The following is a 23,230-nucleotide window of genomic DNA, read 5'->3' as shown; positions in this document are numbered from 1 at the left end:
CAGAGAACCTGGCAGAGCGAACACCTCTGGCTGCCAGCGGCTCTCAGGGAGCCGTGTCCCACCCGCTAACGCCTGCCCTCCCCCCGCAGTTCATCACGGAGGGCTACGCAGCCCACCTGGCCCAGCTGGAGTACAACCACCGCGCGCGCCCCGCCAAGAACACCACGCGCATGGCGCTGCGCAAGGGCAGCTTCGGGCTGCCCAGCCAGGCCGAGTTCCTGCGCAAGAGGAACCACCTGCTGCGCACCATCTCCTCCCAGCCCGCCGCCGGCGGCCACCGGCCCGAGCGCACCCAGAGCCAGTCGGACGGCGACAAGGACAGGGACAGGGAGCGCAGCCAGAGGAGCATGAGCATCGCCACGGGCTGCTGGGGCCGCAGCGCCGCGTCCCGCCTGGAGTCTGGCCTCTTGGGGCAGAAGTAGCCAGGCCAGAGCCAGGATTGTCAGCTGCAGCCACCGGAGGAGACAATAAAAGGAAAGAGGGACGAGGCCAGTGTTTCGGGCTGGAAGGGTAAATATGGTGCTACTCTAATAACACGGTGTTCTGGGAAGAGACGGGATGTTTCCCACACAGAACGTGCAGGCCTTGCAGCGGGAGCGTCGGGTGTGGGCGGCGTGAGCCCGAGGAACAGCTGGAAATCGGGGGGAAGTCTCCAGGTCAGGACGGCGCTCTCTCCTGCCTCCTTCTCTCATCCAGGGTCAGTGACTGTAAATAGGTGCCTCCTCGCCTTGTTAGCCATCCACACGGGAGTGCTGTCCTCAGAGCCACAGGAACAGGGCACGAGGCTGGGGGAGCTTGTTCTGGGCTGTCCCGGGAGTCAGGTGGGGGCTCTGGGGCTGGGTAACGCCGCTCCCCCGGCCCCAGCGAGGAATTTGTCGTGGGCTGTGCCAGGCAGAGCGACCGAGAGCTTTTCCTGGACAGAGAGCTCCATGTGCAGCCACTTTCTCGAGGAGCTGGTGCAGTGCAAAGCTGAAGCTGCATCGAGGCCGATGGCAGAGGCAGAATGTCGGCAGATTCGTGCCCAAGACAGCGGGGTCGTTATTGTTATTACTGTTATTTTTTAAACAGATCTTTTAGAAGCCGATGGAATTTAATGTGGTGACCTATTAAAAGAGGAATACAAGCTATTTTGTTTGAGCTGTTACAAACCTCAGACACTTAATTGCTGTTAAAGTCTCCAAATAGTCTCGCTATGTATTATTTCCAGCAAGTAACCACCATATATTTGGAAGCAGCTGAAGGCACTCAGCAGCTGGATTGCATTGCAGTTCTTCTCATCCAAATGCAGGGTCTGACTCTCTCAACGTCCACCTCTGAGACCTTTTTCTTCCCAGGTTCTCTCCAAGTTCAGTAGCAGCTTTCATGGGAACTAGACTTGCATCTTTTACCTATAGTTACTGAACTGTAAAACCTCATTGTTTTTTGCACTGATGATTTTTAGAATGGAAACCTGTTACCATCTCATGTAGCTACACCAGTGTTTGTAGTGCATGACAATGAAATATTGCTAAGCCAGGGTGTGTGTGGATATCTATACATATATACACACACACACATATATATATGTATATATTTAAAAAAAAAACAAAAAACAATCTGTGCAGAAGTTTTTCCAGCAGTAAGGAGACTGTAAGGAAGTGTGCCAACAATGTCAGGCAACCTTAAGAAAAGGCCATATCTTAATTTTTCTGGTGTGTTTCTCAGTGGATGTGCCTGAGGCACTGGGTTTGTGCTGCTGGAGTGAGCTGGCGGGCACGTGGCAGAGGGCTGGCACCCCAGTGACACCCAGACAGGGACAGAGAACAGTGCCTGGAGCCAGGGCTTGCCAAAAAGCCCCTCAGTCCTGTCCCTCCCGGGGCCAGCAAAGATTCCCTCCTTGCACACACACAGGGGTTCCACGGTGCCCATTCACAGACTCCAGTTGGCCTCTTCACGTGGAGATTTTCTAGTCCTACCGAGCTCCCTGACTGTGTGTAACCCCGCTTTCCCCACCACACTCTCCTGTCTTTATATCACTTTCTACTTACGAGGATCTTATTTATAACAGAGAATTTTTTAGACTGGCTGCTTCATTTTCTTACCAGTTTCAATAAGAACGGTGCAGGACGGCCGCACTGAGATACACAGCACTGTGAACGCTGCTCTGCTCACTGCCTCTGGGCCACGCTGGACAAATCCAACTCATCCAACTCATGTGCTCGTGGTGTGGAGGGTCCAGGCCGAGGCAGAGCAGGGACAGTGCAGAGCTGCCGCCGGCATCAGAGCCCCTGGAGCGCTCAGACCCGACTGCAAAACGTTTAACCGCTTCTCTTTGGTAATTATCCGAGTACAGAATGTACCTGATGACTTTTTGTTACCAGAAACTGACTTCCCTTTCTGCTGACTCAGCTTGGCTCTCTCTGAATGTACATCCAGAGCTTTTACTGGGTTTGAAAACAATGAGAATTTGTCCCATCTTTTTGCTAGCCGAATGTTCTATCAAACAGATGCCATCTGAGTAGGAAGCCAAGCCACAATCCATCCTGTGAAGTCACCAAACCAATCACTAAATAATTTCTGCAAATTTGGATATGGCCTTTGCAAAATTCACCTTTCCTCCAAGTCCAGAACCGAGGCATGACCTGTACATTTTCCAGTTGATGAGTTGTTCACATTTTCTTATGTGTAGATAGTGTAAAACAAAGGCGAATGTAAATGTTCAACATAAAAAGTGGATATATAAAATTGAAAGTTATTTATTTATGTAGAGGAAAAAAAAAATGTCTGGAGGGACTGGAACCTTCAGGGTTTATTAATATTTTAAAAATGTAGCTTTTTGTTTCAGGCATTATGTACAAAGCAATTATTTTATGGACCAAGTTTAATGTAACTGTCAATGAATGCAGAAGTGCAATATGATACTCACCCTCTCCATCACTTCATGTTTTAAACAGCTCTTGACCAGTTAGCCTGACAATCACAGCACCTCCATCCTCATCCTTTGTTGAGCTTCTTGAACCTTGCCCGGGTCCTTCCCCTGGCCCCCCATCCGTTGCCATTGTACGGATCCAACCCGGAGAAGCAATTGTAGAGCAGGATCTTTATTGCTGCAATAATACCCTGGGAGGTGGGTGTAGTTACCAGGAAATAATGCCACTAAGTTTTTCTTCACCAACTCAGTCCCATCCCTGTCTCCATCGCTCAATCCTCAGCTGCCCCCATCTGGCACTCATCCCTCTGAAGCAGAGATCCACACTCACGGAACAATAGCAATAGTTTCACTCTGTGTTTATAACCTGTTTGTCCCGAGCTGTTTTGGAGAGCAGTGCATGTGACCCCATGCCTTTCCACGTGTATGGAAGTGGATCCGTTTGGACGTGGTGAGGGAAAGATGAATGTATATTCCATCCTTACTAAAGGGGCACTGTCAGGGTAAAGACCTAATTTATCCTTGTTACGAGTAACTTGTTTGCTTTGAAAGGAGAGAATGGAAGTTTCTTGTCCTCCTCCCTCGGCCGTTGTCTGGGCAGCCCTCAGTGACAGCCCACGTCCTGTTCTGCACATCAGCACAACACAGCCTCGGGCTTTGGGGTTGCTTTTCCGTTTCCATGGGAATCAAACTCTGCTGCGGAGCTCAGATTTTTTATGAAAAGCAGCTTTTTATATTACTGCACCCTTAGGCCGGACTTTCTACCTGACACTGTCCCTTAAAAGTCTTTTAAAAAACCAGTGAGAGGAGCCCGTGCATTCCCTCCGAGTCGTTTTCCTGGGTTTGCTCAGATCACTCAGTCAGATGAGGCAAAATCCTAATACCAAAAACCGTTTACAGTGTCGGGGGCAGGAGCCCAGAGCAGAAATCAGCCAAAGGGTCACCACCACCCTCCCAGCAGCCGCCGTGCTTGCTGTAGCAGCCCCTTCTTCAGGTATCTCCACTGTTTGCTGCATTTCCTATTAGTTCTAGAAGCCTTACGGTCCCCTCCCTCTGCCTGTTGATACCCTCGACTGTCAATTTTATATTCCAACTATGTTAGTTATATTTTATTTATAAAAAATTGCTCTAGGGGTACCAGCTGTGCGTGGGGAACCAGCGGGGGGATGCCCGAGGGCGCCGCGTACGCCCCGCGTGTGCCGTGCCGATGACTCGTGTGCGTGTGGCAAACCTTGTGTACAACTTCCTTCTCCTCCTTGCTGTTAGTGCATCGTTCCAATGCCTGGTGTGCTTCGTGTACAGTACCATTGTGAGTTACACAGATTAAAGAAACGGGAAGGCTTTTCTCTCTCTGCTTTTTTTGGGGTGGGGGAATACTCTAGGAACAGACAAGTCATCAGATGTGAGCAGGTACCAGTTTAATGGGGTTACAGCCATGAACAGAATGAGGAAACCCTCTGTGGAGATCAGTCCTGCAGGACCCGTTTGTCCTTTAACCCATTTGTCCTTTTCTTTTTTACAGTTTGCAGATTTATGGACTTCCCAGCAAGGGAAAAGGCTGCTGTGTTCACTTCAGAGCAGCCCTGGGCCCTGAGAAGCCCAGAGCCCCAGCGCTGCCCAGGGCCGGTGCTGTGGGGAAGGGACACGAGTTGCATGCAGGAGCAGAGAGCAAGGCAAAGCCACCCCTGCACAAAGCACACACCTGCACAGATGCCAGTGCAGTGTGCCAGGTCAGTGCTCCCCTACCCGAGGAGGTGAAGCTGCAGGAAGGCTGGGAGAAGCCCTGGGGCACAGTGGAGGGTGGCACTCAGGGGTGCAGAGGAGCTGCAGCCTGAGCAGAGCCACAGTCACTCCTCTCTGAGCAGGCTCAGTGTGCAGAGAGCCTGTGAGCCAGATCCAGCAGGGAAAGGGCCATGGGCAGCCCCTGAGGGGAAGAAGTGGCAGCCAGCTGTGTTTTGTGGCCTTGGTACACACCCTGTTCTGGCCACAGCATTGGCTCCTGCCCCCCAAAGCCCAGAGCACCCTGAGGTGCTCAGCACCCTTGAGCCTGTGCCCTGGGTGCTGCTGAGCTCCTCCAGCATCCAGAGGAGCACTGGAGCAAATGGCTCAGGTGCATTAGAGCCACACTGGCCTGAGCTGGGACAGGGAGGGGAGAAGCTGTTTACTGGGAGAGGAGCCACTAAAGTCACTCTCCTTCCCAGTCAGTAACTTACAGAGCAGCTGGAAAGGGCCCCTGGGGAACATCTTGACACGCTGCTGTCTGTGTGGTCCAGAGGCAGAGGCTCCCCCTGGGCTGGCAGGGGCACTGGACGGGCTCCAGGGCTGGCTGTGCCTGCCCTCACTGCAGCATCCCCGTCCTCACCTGGAAGGCCAGCCCATCCCCACGTGTGGCTTGCTGCAAGGGACACACAGCACTCACAGCACTCCCTGCCCAGGCCTGCAGGACCACCAGCACCACCCTGGGGGCCCTGGCAGTGCTGCCAGGGCTCAGCTCATCCCCAGGGTGGAAACACAACCCCTCTGGGTGCAGCAGCTCCCTGGCTGTGCCCAGACCCCCGTGCAGCTCATGCTGGTGGCCAGTTCCCACTACCTTGTTAATCTCCTTGTGTCTCTCCTTGCTGACGATTTCTTCCAGGACTTCCCCGTCCCCCTTAATGAGTCTGCAAGACAAACACAGGCCCAGGAGCCCTGAGGGTACTGGCCATTTCCTGCAGCTGCAAAGGTGCTGACCCCCACCCCAAGGGCACCTGCTGTGCCCCAGCTCCCCCAGACCCAGGAGCAGGTGCTGGGCTGAGGCACCTCCAGGCAAGGCCTGTGCTGACCCACCCCTGACACTGCATTTTGTGACTTTGTTTTCGTGTCAAGCTTAAACAGCACAGCAGGCTTTGCCATTGCTCCCATGGGATTAATGTCACCACACTGCAGCAAGGACAGGAGTGCTCCCCTGAGAACTGAGGGCCAGCTGGCTCTGCCCCAGGCTGTGGGCACTGCCTGCTGTGTGCAGTCACACTGGCACAGCAAAACACTCCTAGTGAAAGCATCCCCCGTCACCCTACAATCCACAGTGCCTCAACCCATGCAAAACCTCTTTTTTTCATAGAATTCAGGTGTGGTCCTGGCTGCCCCAGGAAACTGCAAAGCCATTCAGGAACAGGAGCCAGTTTAGGCCTGAAATGCAGCCAGGCTGGGGAATATCTTGCTGAGCAAATTCCAAGCAGTGTTGGAGGCAGCTCACACCTCCAGACATGAACAGAAATTTAATTGTCTTCATTACATGCCTTACAGGGAACCGACCTTTGTTCCACACCTCCCTGAGCCCTGCAGGCTGCCTTCTATTTTAAGACTGGACTTGTCATACCCAATTCTCTTCAGCATGACGTTTTCTGCTTGCTGAGAAGATGCAGTTTATTAAAAACTGGGTCATTTCTGTTTGGCAGCTAAATGAACTTGCGTTTGATCGCTGTCTGTAACCCCACAGGGCACATGCTCCTCACTCCCACCTGGGCGTTAACCAGGGCCCAGGGCTTTGGAGCTGAAAGGTAAGTGGATGCAGCAATGGGATACTGGGACCCAGCCCAGAGTCCCTTGTGTGGAGCCCCAGCACAATTCAATGATTTGGTGTCATTGTGTCACTTTCTGGGTAAGTCACACAAGGCCTGATGAGAGGGGACCTGTGAGGGGCTGGCTCAGGCCTTTGCTGCTGAAGGGGGTTCAGGAGTGGTGCTACAGTGCCATGGACAGGCATCCTCCAGGCCCCCAGCCCACTCAGCACGGATGGGAATGGAGAACCCATCTCCCTCTTCCCCAGGGTCATACCTGGTTCTCCCCGTTTCGGGATCCACCACTCTCCTGATGACGCTCTGCCTCGCGTCCCACTCCTCCTTTGTCATTGGCTTCATGGCCTGGATCCGGGATTTCTGTTCATCTGTCAGAACTGGATGCAGGGCTCAGTCAGAGCTGTGCTCCAGGAGAGGGCACAGCACCAGGGCTGCAGCCCAGGGACAACATTCCAACCCCATTCCCAGCAGTGCTCGGGATGTGGAGACAAATCTCACAAAGGAAGGGACACTTCACATCCCTTTGGACCAGCTCTGCCAGGATTTACTGCTGACTGTGTCCTTCCATTTGGCCTCTTTGTTCCCCACTCCCATCTATAAACCACATCCTAACACTTAACAAACCAATCTCTGAGTGTGGCTCAAGAGTGGGCACTGTACACAGGAGGGAGGGGAGCCTGGGGCTCCTGCCTGTACCCAGCCCTGCTTCCCTCAAACACTCCAGATGAAAAGGGACCAGCAGAGGCTCCAGCAGGAGGGAAAGAGCTCCCTTACCTGGCCCAGAGTCCACCACTGACTCCTTCTGCCACTGCTCCAGCGAGGGGCCAGGCACCTCTTCTCCCTTGGCTTTCTCCTCCTTAGCCCTCTCCTTTGCCTTCTTCTTTGATTTCTTCTTTATTTTTTTCTTCTTCTTCTTCCTCTTCTTTTTGTCTTTCTGTTTCACTCGCTTTTTTTTGCTGTCTTGACTCTTCTTCACTTTGGAGTCACTGTCACTGGAATCATCAGAAGAGGAGCTGGAGGAAGAGGAAGATGAGGAAGAGCTGGTGGACGAAGACATCCCAGAGGAAGAGGTACTGGCCTTCTTCTTCTTTTTGTCCTTTCCTTCCTTCTTTTCTGCAATACACAAGAAGAGGGTGAGTGCAGCAGCCCTGGCCCTGCAGCAGCAGAGATGTTTTTTATCCCCCTCCCAGCCTGGTTTCTTTCCTGCCTGCAATTTCCCTCTGTGCCCATGTTCAACCCAGGATGCTCTTTGGTACCAGGGCAGCTCATGGAGGGGCTGAGAGCTCTGATCTTGTCAGAATGAGACTAAAATGAGCACAAAGTGCAGGACAAGGTGACAGACACCAACTGAAACCAGGGACCCTCTTCTTCCCCTGGGCCCTCTCTGTGCACCTGCCCCAGGGACATGTGGTGAAAGCAAAGGCTCAGGGGCCTTCCCCACCTTCCCTGGCTGCTGCCAAGCTGGAGGAGTGTCCATGAGAGCCAGAGATCCTCTTCCTCAGTGGAGAGCTGCTGCCCTGCTGCGAGTCCTTGCTGCTCTTCCTCCTTTTCTTCTCCTTCCTCTCCTGCCTGCTCCGAGAGTCGCTTTTGCTCCTGCTCCGCGAGCGCTTCCGCGAGCGGCTGTGGGCCATGGCAGCTCCTGGGGAAAGGGGGAAAGGGAGGGGTCCCATCAGAGCCACGGGGGGACCAACCCTGCCCAGCAGCCCCAAAATCCTTCACTCCAGTCTGAGCCAGCAGCTCTGGCAAACTTGCTCCAGGGAAACTCCCTCCCTGCCCTGCCAGTCTCCCATCACGGCTGTGGTCTCTGGGAATTTCACCAACCCCCAACACGGAGCCCTGGGCAGGGAGCTGTGCCTTTGTCAGCTGCCTCAGACAAGTGTCCCCAGGCAGGTTTTCCCTGTGCTCCTGCTGTTTGTCCCTGGAGGATCGGCTGACCCCACTGTGGCAGGCACAGAGGGGCCTGGGGCTGTGTCTGCAGCAGGGCTGTGCCCGTGGTCACCCCATGGTCACCCCATGGCACCAGGAGCCAGCAGGAGAAGCTGCACCACAGATGGACAAAGGCAAGGGGTGATGGACACTGCAGCCACAGTCAGCAGAACAAAACGTCCTCCCCGAGTCTATCACCCTGTTACTTAAAATGCTGCGAGCAGGCACAAGCCAAGGGGAAGGATGAATTTTTAATATTCCAATTTACTCTTGGAAAACAGATGATGCATTGAGCTGCTACCCCGTCCATCAGCCCCAGGGATGCCGGCGGCCCCAGGCCAGTGTGATCCATGCTCTCATTAATTTAAAAAACAAACTGGCACCGTGGGCAGAGCAGGAGCTGGAAAACGCTCACAGCCACCTTCCAACCCCCACATTTAATCAATTGTTTGTTTACCACCTCAAAATTCCCAGGCAGCAATTTGGATTTGCTCCCAAGCAAATCAGACCTTTGATTGATTTCCATAGGGAAATTTCAATCAGGAAAAAACCCCAGAAGCAATGAGAGTCATTACGGGCATGCAGGGAAGGATGAGAGGATAAGAGTCCTCCACGCACACACGCCCAGCAGCTGCCCTTTGCACGGGACCTTGCTGGGGCAGCGTTTGGGACCGGGATCTTTCCCTTCTGGCTGTGGCAGCAGGAAAAAACCCACTGTTATACATCCACAGCAGCAGGATCAATGGGTCTGGAGCTGGGCTCAGACAACAGCATCCCAGGCTGGCTGTGCCCCAAGCCGGGCTCTCGCCTCCATCCTGACACCAAGAGGGGCCCGCAGCGACTCCTCCCGCCCACCCAGCCCTGCCCAGGCCCGGCTCCGGCGCCGCTCTGCCCTGGGCGGCTGCAGGGGCTGGCCCTGCCCTCACCCCCGGCAGATGCGCTGGCCCTTTAAGAGCCCGTGCAAGGTGTGCTGGCCCTTTAAGAGCTCAGCACGAGGTGCGCTGGCCCTTTAAGAGCTCAGCGGGCGCGTTCTGCGCGCGCTGCTCGAGGCGCGGCCCCTTTAAGTGCGCAGCTCTTTATCAGCCCCCCCACCCCGGCCCCGGAGCCGCCGCAGCGCTCGGGCCCGTCTCCCCCCGGCCCGCCCTTCTCCGGTGTCCTCAGCCGGCCGGGCCCGGCCTCGCCGCAGGTAAGAGGAGCAGGAGGAGCGGGGACTCACCGGGCCGGGTCCCGCCGCCCAGAGCGGGGCTCCCGCCGTCGGGGCCGTGCTGGCCGCCTCCCGCCTCCGTCCGCCGCGCGCAGGACCGGGCTGCAGCCGGGCCGCGCTCTTTGGTTCCGGGGGCCGCCTCGCCCGGGCTGCAGCTCAGTTTTTGGGGTGGATTCGAGCAGATCGGGAGCGCTCACGCTCGCCAGTGATCGAGGTAAAGGCTTCGAGACTGCGTTTCTTGGTAGCGACTCCTCGCTCAGATACAATCATCGGTTTCCTTCCCCCGGTGTAATTTTAATGAGCTTTGCTAATGAGCAGCTCATCAGTGCCCTGTGCTAAAATCCAGCGGGGCCGCTGGGAAAGGTTCAATGAACACCTTTTGTGCGAGCTGCTCACAGTTCAGCGCTCCACAATTACCGATGTGACTGCCCTTGTGCTCTAACTATTGCACTGAACACATCCATGGAAAAGCCCCTCATAAATTCAGCAGCATCTATCGAAAATGAGTTAATTTTTCCAGAGAAACCAGATGGTATTTAGCTTTTTTACTTTGTTCAGTAGATGGAAGAGTCACAAGCTTTCAGCCAGCTGGAAGGAAGGAGGGGAAAGCACTCAACCTTTCCAATCCTTCAGTTCCTGGGGGACCTTGGTGCCAAATTCAGCAGCCCCAGGCCTCGTCTGCTGCTGCACCCAGGCTGGCAGAGCTGTTTTATATTTTCACTGGCTCATGTAACTAAAGCAAAGTTAAATGTACATCTCATTCTCCTTTGGGAAGTTCTGCTGTGCTGCAGGTGGCTCCCAGAACTCTGCCTCTGCTTAGTAAGGTTCACAAAACTTTTGAAAGGGAAGATTGTGCTCCCAAGAAGCCTTGGGAGAGCTCTGACCCCCCCTAGGGGATCAGTGCTGCTCCTGGGGGATTTTTCTGAGCTGGGTTAGACAAATACCCAGTGATGGTAACTCCCAGCAGCTCGGTATGAATCCCCTGCATTCCTGAGCAGATCCTTCCTGGCCACTCAGCAACACAAAGCTCTTCCCCTGGCACAGGACAGGAGGCCCGAGAACAGCATAGAAATGGTTTATTGTCCCATTCTGCCCCATTTCCAGAGGGACCTGGGGTGCTGCTGTTGGCAGAGAGGCCACAGAGCTTTGGCTGTTTTCCTTGTGCACTTGGAAATATTGAGAGAGCTCCCGCAGGGAATCAGAGTTGGGGTTTCTGTGCCTTGCAGAGTCCTCCAGCCCCAGCCTGAGCCCTCACTGGAATCCTGGCAGGGCTGGCTTTGCATCCCTTCCCAAGGTCAGAGCTGCTCCTCGCAGGACTCGTGCAGCCTGGGAGGTCAGAGAGGAGCTCTGGGCAGCTCAGAGTGGGGAATTCCCCCCCTGCTAGCCCAGGGCACAGACATTGACGGTCTGGGGCAGCTCCTCCCCCTGCGGGGGCTCCGTGAAGCCGTCCCCGAAGCCCTCAGCCTCCACCAGCTCGGGTTTCCTGCGGCACATGGGGCACAGGCGGTTGCGGACGGCCGATGATCTCATCCACACGATGAGGTTCCAGCGCTCCCCCGAGGCGATGGGCAGCGCCCCGTGGATCTGCCCCCCTCGGTGCAGCAGCCCCCGGCCCCCCACGTGCTCCACCTCGATGTACTTGGGCACGGGGCTGGGATCCTGCAACAAAGGCAGGGGCACTTGTGTCACACCAGTAAAGCCCTGAAATGGTTGAAATTTGTCACCTCTTACCCCACAGCACCCAGGGAGCACCACGGAGAGGGCAAACCCTCGTTCCCACTGCCAAGTTCAGAGGGAATTTAGAGAGATTCAAGCAAAATAAAACCTCCACATTTCAAAGCTGCATGGGAGCTTCTATCCTTCTCTTGCCCTAAAAACAGGTGCTAGAGATGTAGGTTGAAGTCACATCTGAAATAAATCTCTCCCTCAGCACCTCCCTGCTCAGGGTTTCAGATGTGGAAAGGGAATGGTTTGTTTCACTCCAGTTTCTACTGCAAAGCTGCATCTGTCCTCTCTTCAAAATACTGAATATTGGTATTGGATATGGGAATATTGCAGCAAAAGAGGCTCCTGTATAACCAAGCCATGCAAGAAATGGGGAAGGGACAGAGCAGGTCTGTCAGAAATGAAGAATTGTTTGGTAGGACACAGTGGATGCCTGGAAGCTGAGGGTGAGGAGGGAGAGGTGAGTGGGACGTGCTCAGTACCTGGCTGAATTCCCCAAAGTACAAATTTCCTTCTGTGAATTCTTTTCCCAGGGAAACGTTCAAGGTGACTTCGGCGTTGTCGTAGTGAGAGCTCAGGTCCAGGTCCTCGTGCACGGAGTACTTGACCACGAAGGCTTTGTGGCTGTCCAGGCAGGCCCCGCCCAGCTCCGGGTACAGCAGCGCCGTGATGGGCAGGAGCCGCTCCCGCAGCGGCGTCAGGAAAGGCTCGTCCATGCCCAGCTCGTTCAGCAGAACCTGTGCCAAGACAACGGGGGGAGCAGCTCAGCCTCCTCAGAGCTCTGCCCTCCTCCAGCCCTGCTGCTGGCTCAGCTCAAGGACTTTGGAGCAAAGGGAAAAGGAAGGAGGATCAAAGTGGAGAGGGATGGGGGAAAACGCAGAGTAATAAGATTAAAAGGTGAGTGTTCTTTAAAAACTCTCCTTGATTTAAATTTGGAGGAAAAGAAGCACAGGGGATGAGTCCTACCCCGTAGTTGTTCATGGTGTTGGGCCTGCCCTTGGGCATATCTGACTGCTCAAAGTTCTCCAGCTCATCCAGCAAGGCCTGGCAGAACTGCTCTGTGAACACTGGGAGCCGATAGATCCTCTTATCTGTCACGACAGGGGGACACAGTTTGCTGGGGAGCTGCACAGGGTTCCTGGCTGCCTGTGCAGCTGCACTGAGCTGGTGGCAGTGAGAGCACAGTACCCACAGGCTCCACTTGTGCTGGGACCATTCCCTGCATCAGCCCTGGGCTGTGTTTGTTGTTTTTCATGCTGGTCCCTCATTTCCAGAGCAGAAGGCTGTGGCTGGAACTGGTGCCCTGGATAAATCCAGGAGCCCTGCACACAGACATTGCTGTCCTTTGCCTTGAGGAAAGGAGGCAGCTCTTCCTCTTCCCTCTGCATCTTGGCAGCTTTTCTGGTAGGCAGGGAGCTTCACAGCTGCCTCCAGGGAAGCTGGAAACCCAGCTCTCCTTTTCAAAGACTGAAATCTAGACTGAAGCTGTTTCAGCCCAGACTAACACACAGGAACTGTCTGCAATGGGAAGACACCTGGGGAGGAAAGCCAAGCTTGGGCTCCCAGTGCTCCCTCAGCAGGCTCCTGGTGAGGTGTGGAACAACCAAAACCCCAGCCCTGCTGCAGCTGCAGCCTCTGGTGAGACATCAGCAGGCTGGGATGGGAAAGCAGAAAACAGCCTCTGATCCAGAGCAGAACTGCTGCCTCTCCAGAGACCCTCCTCAGGCTGGAGTAGCATCCTGTGTGCCTCAGCTTGTGTCACAGCAGAGCTGTTCCAGACAGGGCCTGGGAACAGCTGTCACCAGGGAGATCTGTGTCATCAGGTGTTGTTTTCTTTACCTGAGAAGGACTCGAGGTAGCTCAGGAGGCCCTGGAGATCAGCACCTGGAGACGTGCAGAACCTCTCGATTTCCAGAAACTCTGGGGCCAGGAAGGAATCCTGGTGTCAAGGGAAGGATGGGAAAATGACACAGAAACACAATCAGCCTGCAGAGCCCGAGAGGGAAATGGGCTCCCAGGGAAATACCCATCCCTAGGGAGCAAGGCTGAGTCACACTTGGGTAATTCCACAGCAGGAAATGCAGAATGGCACTGGTGCTTTACCTGGTGGGGCAGGGCAGTTGCTGCTTGCTTTAGTTCATGGTTTTTTTAGGAGTAACTGGCCAGATTTATTACAGACATGACAGGAAAGAGCCTTTCCTGGCTGGAACACCAGGAATCTTGCCTGGAGAGCACGCTGTGCTGTCGTGTTTTTAAAGTTTTAAATCCAGTTTTCATACACTACACCTGTGTTTTAATTCAGTGCAGTTTTAGCACGGTGCAGTCCTGAGGAGAGGGGGAAATAAGCTGCAAAAGTAAAATTCTCAGGTGATTTTTTTCTGGGTGCAAAAGGCATTCCAAACCTCCTGTGTACCTGCAGAGTGTACACCTCTGGGTGTTTTGGTTTGTAGCACTTGGAGATGATGGCTCTGCGTTCCACTGACTGATGGGGTAACTGTTTTCTCCTCTGCACTTCTGCCTCAATCTGCAAGTGAACAACAGAGCACACTGTCAGAAATCTGCAGGGCTGAGGGAAACAGCTCCAGGAATCTGCTCTTTGTTTTAAACCAGTTTTTTTTGGGGGGGGCACCTCTGGGACACAGAGTGTTTGCTTTGGTTTTCCGTGGTCAAGACAAGTCCAGCAAATATCTGGAACCAAATGCCTGAGAGGAGTTGATGTTCCCTTTACAGGTGGCTTAAAAAGTGGCTGAGGACTTCTCTGTGTGTCAAGTGGAGCTGTGAGGTCTCAGCCCTTTCAGGCATACTGACACCTCCAGAATCTGGTTTTTGTTCTGACAATAGAGGCATTGTCCAAAATAAAGACATTTCCTGGGAGTGAGACAAGTCCTGTCATGAAGGGATTACTGCTAAATGTGGTGGAGACAGGCTAAGCTGCCCTTGCAGAGCAAACAGCTGATCCAGACAGCTCCTCCCGTTTATTTCCCCCTCACGAGATTCATTTGTAGCAGTCCTCAGTGAGGAGAGAGTGAGCAGCCATTCCCTGGGACAAAGCAGCTCCTGTGCTCATTCCTTTTCCCTCAGTGTCAGGCCCTGAAGGTCTTGGCAACCAAGCAGACAAATCCAACAGATTTCTCAGCTTCCTTCCTCTCCCCCTCCCTCCCAGCCCCAAGGTCACAGGGCAGGGATCTGTAACCCAGCACTGCCTAAAAAATCAGAACTGAGTTCTAAGTGGGAAATTTGGACTGGAATTGCTGCTGGACAGGGAGAGCTGTGCCCTCCCCCAGCCAGGGACTGCCACTGTCATCTGCTTCCTGCCAGCACTGAGTGACTCCTATTTGTTTGTGTAATTTCTAAGTCTCCTCTATGATGTTTATATTGATACAGCAAACCTTGTATGAAGGTCTGAGCAGATCTGCAGAGAGCCCAGGTGATTAAAAAGTGCTTAGGACCGAGGTGATTATAAATTACAGCCAAAGTTGGGATCTTGTTTTACAAATTCTGGATCACATTGCTTGTTGTGCTCCATTGATTCTGCCTGGGGAAATCCTGTGCTGTTCTACTCATAAATTCTCTGCTGTATGAATCATAATATCCAGTTAATAAAGCTTTAATTACAGAATGATTTACAGCCACCATCATTCTGCCAAGAATTCCTAAAAGAACCTGTCTGTCCCCTTAGTGTCAGGTGACATTGGAGCTGGTGAGTGACTGATCCCTGTCCCTGGCCTGGAAAGAAGCAGAAAATCTGTGAGAAAGGGTGAATTTCTGCAGGATCCCATCTCGGGGCTGCCTTTAAAAATGATTGGCACAAGAAGGGACAAGGAAAGACAAAGGAGGGCACTGGCAGCCAGCGGAGTAAATCCAAGGAGGGAGCGGCTCGGATGTGTTGACTGACAGGATTTAATTGCAGGGTGGTGGCTAAATAAACTCCTCGCTGATGGCGCCCAGGGGGAATTCTTCCTTCGGGACTCCGCCCGGCCCCGGGCTGGATCGGGACGCGGTGCAGGAACAGAGGGGCTCCAGCAAGGCCCAAACTCCGCCGGGGACCGACCCCCGGCGTGTGGCACTGCCGCTGCTGAGGGATCCCTGAGGGAGCCGGGGCTCCCCATCCCCTCCCCGGGACCGGGAGTGCTGGAAAGAGCCCGGAGGGGCACCGGGATGGGCAGAGGGATGGAGCAGCTCTGCTGGCAGGGCTGGGGTGCTCACCTGGACAGGAGAAGCTTTGGGGTGAGCTCAGTGTGGCCTTGCAGGGCCCGAAGGGGCCGACAAAAAACGATGGAGAGAGACGATTTATAAGGGCTGGGGTGACAGGACACAGGGAATGGCTTCACACTGAGAGAGGACAGGCATTTTGGGGAGAAATTCCTCCCTGTGAGGGAGGCGAGGCCCTGGCACAGGGTGCCCAGAGCAGCTGTCGCTGTCCCTGGACCCCTGGCAGTGCCCAGGGCCAGGCTGGAGCAGTCTGGGACAGCGGGAAGTGTCCCTGCCGTGACCAGGATGAGTTTTAATGTCCCTCCGCACCCAGCCCATCCTGCGGCTCGGTGCCCCGAGCCCCCGGCGGCCGTGAGGGGCTCCCGCCGCTCACCTCCCTCAGCACCTCCCGGAACTGCTCCTCGCTCCGGCAGCCGCGCTCCCGCAGCGCCTGCAACACACGGAGCCGTCACCGCCGCGGCCTCCGGCACGGCCCGCTGCCCCGGCCCGCCCGCCCCCGCGCTACCCGGCCGTGGTCCCGGCGGAGCTGCGGCTCGTCCCGGTACCGCACGTGGAGCCCGAACCGCCCCACAAAGATGTTGTCGGTGAAGAAGCAGGCGCATCCGCGGAACGGCCGGCCCGCGGACATGTTTCCTGCCGGCGAACGCGCCTCGGTCCTGCCCTCAAAGGGCTCCGCTTCCGTCCGCGGGAGGGCGCATCGGCAAATTCCCAACCGGGGCGAAAACGGAAAGCGGCGGAACTCGCCCGTTCTCCCCGGCTTTACGCTCGTTGTTTTTGTCATCTCCGTGACGCCACCGCGGCCCGGTTCCGCAGCGCGACCGCTGCCCCGCAGCCCTCAGGGCCGGGCCCGGCCCGCTCGGAGCGGCAGCGGCCGCCGAAGGTTCTTTGCAGACGCTCCCTGAGCTCCCCCGGCGGGGGCGCGCGCGGGCGGCGGGGGCGCGCTCCGGGGACGCGCACGGCGGGGTGAGCTCGGCCCCGGCCCGGCCCGGCCCGCCATGGACGCGGCGCTGCCCGAGGCCGAGCGGGAGGTGGTGGTGGCGGCCGAGCCCTGCGGCTATGGCAGTAAGTTCGAGGACATCTACCGGCTGCTGGCCGAGGGCTGCTTCCCGCCCAGCTTCTGCTCCATCAAGAGGAAGAACCTCAAGCGCTACGCCCGGAAGTTCGTCGTGGACGGTGGGGACCGGGGGGCAGCGCGGCGGGGTCTGGCTGCCCTGGGAGTGCCCCGGGGGCAGCCTTGGGGGGGAGGCCGGCGGATGCCGGCCCCGTTCACACCGGGGGTGGATGTGCCGGAGGCTCGGCGTGGGGAGGGGATGCGGCTCCTGGGCAGCGCCATCGCCGCCGCCGCTCTCCGGCCGGCCCCGGGCCCGGCACCGCCTCGGGGGCACCGAGCGGGGTCGCGTCAGCCCGGGCGGCACCGGAGCTCCACGGCTGCCCCGTGGTTTTGTTGTAGCGGTGGATTGCACAGAGTTCTGGGTGTAGAAAAGCTCCGTGGGCGTGCGTAGGGGTGATTCCAGCTTAGCAGCTCGTCCAGGAGCTCCCCCGGCAGCGCAGCGCCCGGAGCTGTGTCTCAGCTGGGTTTCCCGGTGTGGAAAATGACCCTTTTTCTGGCGGCCAGCACCTGTGAGAGGGCGTTGTTGCAGACAAACCTCTGGCATCCGCAGGCGGCTGCCTCTACTACGTGGGACCCAAGAAGGAGGAGAAGCGCGAGGTGATCGTGGACCCCGAGCGGAGGCGCCAGGTCTTCCTGGAAAGCCATTTCACCGAAATCGGGAACCACCTGGGCCAGAAGAAGACCGTGCACCGCATCCAGAGCCGGTACTACTGGCTGGGCATCGTGAAGGATGTTGTGGACTGGGTAAGTGGAGGGCAGTGACCGTGTCTGTGACACCGGTGCTGGCAGCAGTCCCGAGGCAGCAGCCACAGGAGCGCTGGTGCGGGGATGATGTCATTCCCTGTGCATGTGCTGGGAAGCCACACACCGAGCTACTCTGCAGGTGAATCTTGGAACGTCCCGAGGCAGCTGGGTAGGCTGGATGTCTTCCCCTGAGTGTCAGGAAGCCTCCTCAGCCTCCTCGTGCAGAGCAGTTTTGGTCAGCATGGCAATGTGAGATTGTTTCAGACTAGTTGCTGAGTCTAGCTTTGGGCAGTTTGGATTCTTTCCAGGGCTGCCCAATTCCCTAAACTATGGCGAGAGGAGGATCTCAGTGTCTGCTCAGCTGCTTTGCCTCACCTGTTTCATTGCTGGCAGTTCCCTGCAGCAGGACTCTGCAGCACTGTGGTTTAAGGAGTGTGCTTGCATTGCATGGTCTGAGCTCCTCCAGCATCCTAGGGCTGAGGATTTCTCTAACCAGCAGTAAGAGGTCAAAATACAATAAAAATTTGCCTGGAAACAGGGTAAGGAATAGCTTAGCTGTAGGCCACGTTGAGAAATTTGGTTATTGTGTCAGAGAAAGCTGTCAGGTGAGCCTTGTGAAAGGTGAGATGCGTCAGCCTGTTGTGCTTCATCCTCTTTTTTCTCTGCACCTCCTTATTTTGTTGGGAGAAAGGAAAGTGCTCAGCCCTGCTGTGTCTCACGGTGCAGTTTGAGTCTGACAGGATCCGTCAGCACGTTCCCAAGTCCTTTGATCCCTCTTTTCTCTCTCCAGATCAAGATGTGTGAAACGTGCCAGAACGCGGAGCACAACAAGAACGTGATGCGGAAAGCCCGGCCCGTCAGGGTGGAATCCCCCTGGGAAGTGCTGGGATTAGACATCCACGGTGAGTGAGTGTCTCAAGGGCCTCTCGGGGCTCCTCCCTCCAGCCGGGAGCGTGGCAGACCTGCTGCCACACGCAGCACCGAGGGAAAGCTGCCGCTGCCTCTGAGGAGGTGCCAAGGAGGCCACAGCAGCCGCCCAGGCTGCAACCCGATCCCTGGGCTTGGCTGGGCTCCCTCTGCACACACACTGAGAGCTGTGGGCGGGCCCTCTTCCCCAGAACTGAGGCTCCCACGGGTGTATTTTTGCTGACCAAGGTCACTGGAAACGTTCTGGCCGAAGGACATTGCAGAAGAGAGTCGTGGTCACTTCTGCAGCGACTGGGTTTTTCACTTTGCCCATTTGGGGGATATGAGGGCATCACATTGATTTTTTTTATGGCTGTTTACACAGGGCCTTTTCCTGAGACAAGCCAGAGCAACACACACGTCCTGCTTGTGACTGACTACTTCACCAAGTGGGTGGAGGCTGCTCCTCTGCAGAAGAAAGATCCCTTCTCCGTGGCTAAAGCCCTGGCTACTGTTTTTTACAGGTGGGCTCCTCTGCTGTTGGTTACATTGCACCTCTGCAGTTGCAGAAATACCTGGTGTCCTCAGGATGTTTTCCTGTGAGAGCAGGAACTCTCCCTTCTACTGGAGAGACGATGCAATAGCTCTCAGTTGCTCTTTACAAAGTCCTTGGGAAAAGCCTGTTATCCTCCTGTTATAGGCAGAGAAGAAAGAGGCAGAAATGTTTCTCTGAGTAGCCTGAGGCCAGGGGAGCTCTGTCCCAGTTCTCTGCAGAAGCTTTAAAGCCATTCCCAGATTTCTCCTAGAAAGTGTTCGTGTCACCATGTGACATTGTCCTTGTGGAAAACAACGTGGGGCCAGTGGAGATTTGAATTCAGAGCAAGAAGCTGCTCTCGTTTCTCCTGCTGCCTCATCATTCAAAAGCAAACAGGCGGGGCTGGTTTGGAGCAGGGGGACCAGCAGGCCTCTCTCTGCTCTTGGGGAGGTCACAGCAGCCTCAATAGCACCAGCTGCACTGGAGGGTCCTGTCCCCTTCCTATCCCATTTGCACCCATAAAGATGGAACTCCTTGGGCTCTGCCTCAGCTGATGGATTAAAACCAGTTGTGTGTCCTCTTCTTGCCCAGGTTTGGTGCCTCCAAGAACATTTACACCAGTCAGAGCTGGGACTTCTGCGAGGAGGTAGGTCTGCTGTGGGGTGGTTCAGGGGGAAGCAATGTGACCTTCAGCAGGTTTTTTGGACAGTGTGACCTTCAGCAGACAGCGGGTCCTGAAGGCAGAGTTGTGATGTGCTGTGTAGTGGGGGTGAGGCACTGGTGCTGCCTTATCCCTGCCCCTGTTGGGAGCGGGAGCTGATTTGCCAGTGCTTTCACCTTGGCAGAGATTTAAGGTTGTAGATAATGGTGCAAACCCTCTCTGCTTAGAAGGAAGGACCATGTGCACGAAATTCCAGCCCTACCCTGGGATTTACCCAGCTTCCCAGTGTGGAGAGCTTTGAGCACAGGAGCAGCCATTGCAAAACATTTTCCCAAGCTCTAATTTTTCTGGGGAGCATTTTCTGCTGCACCTCTGCTGGCACAGGGGGGCAGTGCCTGTCCTGGCACAGGGGGGCAGTGCCTTGGAGGCTGCTGTGGGGCTGACACGCCGTGATCTCCGTGTTCTCCCAGGTGAGCCGGCACCTGTGCGAGCGCTGGAACATCTCACAGCTCCTCACACCCACAGACCCCACAGACCCCCCCAGCCCTGGTGACCACAGTGCTGAGGTGCTCAGGGCCTCCATCTGCAGCGTGGTGAACGAGAAGCCCAGCGAGTGGGACACACACCTGGACCCCGTCCTCTTCGAGTTCCGCACCTCGGTCAACTCCGCCACCAAGTACAGCCCCTTCTTCCTCATGTTCAACAGATACGTGTGCCTGTCCTCAGAGGTAAGTGCCAGGCCCAGGGGAGCCTTGCAGGAGCTTTGTCCCTGCCGTGGTTGCAGAGTAACACCCGAATCTGTGCCTTGCAGGTGGATTTTGTCAAGGACTCCAAAGAGCAGGGGGCTGGCTCCGGTAAGGCCGACAGCCTCCCGCCGTTCACAGCCACGGTGCAGGAGCAGCAGAACGTGGTGAAGGAGATTGTAAGTCTTGTGGTGCCTTGAAATCATTTTGCAGGAGGGGTGGCACCTCAGTGTGTGCCAAGGGCAGCAGGAGCAGAGCTAGACTCTCTGGGCCAGCACCATAGGGGAGCCTGCTGCTTTTGGTGCTGCTCAGAGGTGGGTGATGAAATACGAAGGACTGACTTGCCCCATCAGGCTAATGAGAGCTGTGTCCCAGCCTGCCCAGCTCCCTGCTTTGTAATCTGCATCCCAAATCAGCCAAAGGAGTCTCTCCTTAGGCAGGGGCAAGAAGCCTTCAGGGAGAAGCTGTGTAACTGCAAAGGTTTAAAGTAGCCCTCCTCCAAAATGTGAGGAGGTTTGGGTTACCATGAGGAGTAGTGGCCCAGTGGGCAGGGATATGGGCTTGGAGGGCAGAGTCAGCATGCAGCTCCTGACTGTCTCTGATGTGCTGGGTGACCTTGGGCAGCTCATTTTGTCTCTCTAGTCCTTGGTTCCCTCACTTGAAAAATGACCTCAGTGTCCCCTGTGAAGTGTTTGGTGAGCTGTGTGCCAAAAAAACACAGACAAGGCTCAAGTGCTTTGTTTGCTCAGTCATTTCATACACTCAGTCAGGGTTGTGTGGTTCTCTCTGATCTCACCTGGACTGTGGTTGTTCTGCCAGGGAATGACAGGAGGAATATTGGACAGGAGGGAAGAGGGCCTGGGAACTGGATATGTAGGATCTGATCCCTTTGGCAGCTCAGGTTCATCAGCTCAGCTCCCCTTTTGTGAAATAGAGCTGCAGATCCTGGCACAGGGCAGTGAGAGCTCTGTCCTGTCCCTAAGGGAGCCTCTGCTGTTGGGATCACAGTTCTCCTGCATCCAGGCAGGGATTGGGGCTGTAATTAACAGGAGGTGATAAAGCTTCCCTGGGCTCTGTGGCACTCCAGCCTAGATCCCCTTCTGCCCTCTACTGACTGTCAGCACTGAGTACGGCTGTGGAATTGCAGTTTCACGTTGCAAGGTCTCCTGCTGGTTTGGGTGGTGAGAACAAGGCTGGAAAGTCCCTGCTGAGTCCCTCCCTTGCCCCAGGTGCATCCAGCTTTGACACTGCCAGCTCTCACTCACTTTCAGCCTCTCTTACAAGGAGAGACCGTGGGAGCTGGGCCTGCTCAGTCTGGAGAAGACTGAGAGGGGATCTCATCAATCCATAGAAATATCTGAGCGGTGTCATATGATTGTGCCAGGCTCTTCTCAGTGGTGCCCAGTGACAGGATGAAGAGGAATGGCCATAAACTAAACCACAAGAAGTTCCACCTCAACATGAGGAAGACCTTCTTTCCATTAAGTGTGGCAGAGCACTGGAACTGCCCAGGGAGGCTGTGGATTCTCCCTCTGTGGAGACATTCCAAACCCACCTGGAAGCGTTCCTGTGTCACCTGCTCCAGGTGACCCTGCCTGGACGTGGGGTTAGCCTGGATGATCTCCAGAGCCAAGGATTCCAACCCTAGAGATTCTGGGATTTGCTGAGCTTGTGTCAGAGCTGAGCTGATTGCTGAGGGACACCTCGAAGCCCAACCCCTCCGTTCTCCTGACAGGTGATCTCCAACATGACCACGGCCTGCAAGCGCGAGCGCAAGGGCGCGAAAAGGAAAACTCGGGGCCTGCCCTCTCTGGCCTTCAAGGTGGAAGACAACATGTTTGGGGGCAGCCCTGCCAGCTCCCTGAAGAAGCTGAAGAAGGGCCAGTTTGTGTCGTTCCAGATCGAGACGGTGCTGCCCCCTGAGCAGAGCATGTCCGGCGGGAAGAAACCCAGTTAACCGTGGGCGTGCCGGGGGTCCTGCGGCGCCGGGGACAGCACCGACTGTCCCCAGGGTTTGTGACCCGGCTGCATGGGAGTGCAGGGTGCAGACGTGCCTGCTCTGTCCTGGGAGAAAGGAAGGGGAAGGTTCAGACAGGGGGGTCTGTTCAGTCCCTTCCTGGTCCAGGTTTGCCCTTGGATCATCCCTCGGACCGAGGGAGGTGGCACCGTCCTCGTTTAGGTTTGGCAGGGAGAGACTCGGCCCTGCCAAAAAGCTGCACCTTGACTGTGGCTTGGAAGTTGCCCTTTGGGAGGGATTGGGTGCAGAGCAAAGCCCAGGAGTGATCTGGGTGCAGGTGGAAGGGAAGCAGAAACCAACCTGGCTTAGCCACAGACAATGTTTCCTGCAGCTTAAAAGTGTCCCTGCTGTGAGCCTGAGCCAGGAATAGTCACTCCAGGTCTGACTGTGTTCCTGGTGGATGTGGGAAGGGCTTGAAGTGAGAGATTTTCTTTTGTTTTTTTAATGGTTTGTTTTAAGCACTTATTAGATGAAATAAAATCAACAATAGAATGTGGTATTTTTGGGTTTGGTTATCCAGGCAGAGCAAAATGAATTCGTCTTTTATAAAGTCACCAGTCCGTTCTCTCCAGGAATCCTGACATCTGTGCCTGTGCTAGTGAGGGTCACAGGGGTGTTTTTTAAGCCCAGCACTCTGAAAACACCTGGAAATTTTGGGATAATGACACTGCCCTTCTGTCGCCTGTATAGCCCACCTGGATGCATGGATGCTGTTCAGGGAAGAGCCTGAGCCCTTCCATTCCTTAAGAGTTGGAGTGGGAGGTGAAAGGGAAAATAATTTACAAGCTGGATTTCTTGTAAGTGGATTCCTCTGTGTTAGGGGTTAATTAAACCCTTGTCAAGTCCCTCTTGAGGGGTTAATTAAACCCACCGAGCCCCTATTTAAGGATTAACTTAAAATATTATTTCGAGCTCTTTTCCTGGTTGCTTTTGAGCCAACTCCTGTGTTGTATTTTCCCTCCCTACTGCAGAAATGACATA

General features: G+C 55.3%; 3 protein-coding genes and 1 long non-coding RNA gene across 17 annotated transcripts in view; 2 read left to right on the top strand and 2 right to left on the bottom strand.

Moving 5' to 3' along the window:
• PITPNM2 (phosphatidylinositol transfer protein membrane associated 2) overlaps window positions 1–4,250 on the top strand; it is a 125,689-nt gene extending 121,439 nt beyond the window's left edge. For all 9 annotated transcript variants that reach the window (XM_059863316.1, XM_059863314.1, XM_059863320.1 and 6 more), the window contains one exon: window positions 90–4,250. In XM_059863316.1, the coding sequence (XP_059719299.1) occupies window positions 90–422 (333 nt within the window). In that variant the 3' untranslated portion in view covers window positions 423–4,250. The remainder of the gene's footprint in view (window positions 1–89) is intronic.
• A 59-nt stretch (window positions 4,251–4,309) lies between these two features.
• On the bottom strand, window positions 4,310–9,738 carry ARL6IP4 (ADP ribosylation factor like GTPase 6 interacting protein 4). Of its 2 annotated transcripts, XR_009488805.1 has the most exons (7): window positions 9,608–9,738; window positions 7,907–8,104; window positions 7,240–7,578; window positions 6,725–6,842; window positions 5,499–5,568; window positions 5,122–5,303; window positions 4,310–4,537 (listed from the first exon to the last, which is right to left on the bottom strand). XR_009488805.1 is itself a non-coding variant. In XM_059863332.1 (6 exons), exons 2-6 carry the CDS (start codon window positions 8,094–8,096, stop codon window positions 5,247–5,249), a joined length of 774 nt encoding a protein of 257 aa, XP_059719315.1. In that variant the 5' UTR covers window positions 8,097–8,104; window positions 9,608–9,738; the 3' UTR covers window positions 4,310–5,246. The 2 variants fall into 2 exon arrangements, 1 of the variants encoding a protein (XP_059719315.1); XM_059863332.1 differs by having other exon boundaries at window positions 4,310–5,303.
• Window positions 9,669–14,937, top strand: LOC132336141 (uncharacterized). The gene is made up of 3 exons (XR_009488806.1): window positions 9,669–9,809; window positions 11,854–12,217; window positions 14,051–14,937. It is a non-coding gene; the product is annotated as an uncharacterized LOC132336141 (long non-coding RNA).
• OGFOD2 (2-oxoglutarate and iron dependent oxygenase domain containing 2) lies at window positions 10,655–16,465 on the bottom strand. 5 transcript variants are annotated; one of them, XM_059863326.1, is made up of 7 exons: window positions 16,038–16,448; window positions 15,906–15,962; window positions 13,734–13,844; window positions 13,160–13,259; window positions 12,287–12,411; window positions 11,803–12,057; window positions 10,655–11,254 (listed from the first exon to the last, which is right to left on the bottom strand). In XM_059863326.1, exons 1-7 carry the CDS (start codon window positions 16,311–16,313, stop codon window positions 10,976–10,978), a joined length of 1,203 nt encoding a protein of 400 aa, XP_059719309.1. In that variant the 5' UTR covers window positions 16,314–16,448; the 3' UTR covers window positions 10,655–10,975. The 5 variants fall into 5 exon arrangements, with proteins under 5 accessions (XP_059719309.1, XP_059719312.1, XP_059719311.1 ...); XM_059863329.1 differs by lacking the exon at window positions 12,287–12,411 and having other exon boundaries at window positions 16,038–16,465; XM_059863328.1 differs by lacking the exon at window positions 15,906–15,962 and having other exon boundaries at window positions 16,038–16,450.
• Between the last annotated feature and the right edge of the window lie 6,765 nt (window positions 16,466–23,230).

The sequence above is a fragment of the Haemorhous mexicanus genome, chromosome 19 (assembly GCF_027477595.1).
Source record: "Haemorhous mexicanus isolate bHaeMex1 chromosome 19, bHaeMex1.pri, whole genome shotgun sequence".
In the NCBI taxonomy this organism is placed as follows: Eukaryota; Metazoa; Chordata; class Aves; order Passeriformes; family Fringillidae; genus Haemorhous; species Haemorhous mexicanus.
Note: the sequence above shows the minus strand (reverse complement) of the source record. Positions and strands in the feature narration are given on the sequence as shown.

Coding starts and splice junctions, on each gene's coding strand:
- OGFOD2 (XM_059863326.1), bottom strand. CDS start 16,313: ATGACAAAAACAACGAGCGTAAAGCCGGGGAGAACGGGCGAGTTCCGC. Junction 12,058..12,286: donor ACACCATGAACAACTACGGG/GTAGGACTCATC, acceptor GTCTTGGCACAG/GTTCTGCTGAACGAGCTGGG. Junction 11,255..11,802: donor ACTTTGGGGAATTCAGCCAG/GTACTGAGCACG, acceptor CCTTTGTTGCAG/GATCCCAGCCCCGTGCCCAA.
- ARL6IP4 (XM_059863332.1), bottom strand. CDS start 8,096: ATGGCCCACAGCCGCTCGCGGAAGCGCTCGCGGAGCAGGAGCAAAAGC. Junction 7,579..7,906: donor CTTGGCAGCAGCCAGGGAAG/GTGGGGAAGGCC, acceptor TGTGTATTGCAG/AAAAGAAGGAAGGAAAGGAC. Junction 6,843..7,239: donor AGTGGTGGACTCTGGGCCAG/GTAAGGGAGCTC, acceptor CCCTGCATCCAG/TTCTGACAGATGAACAGAAA.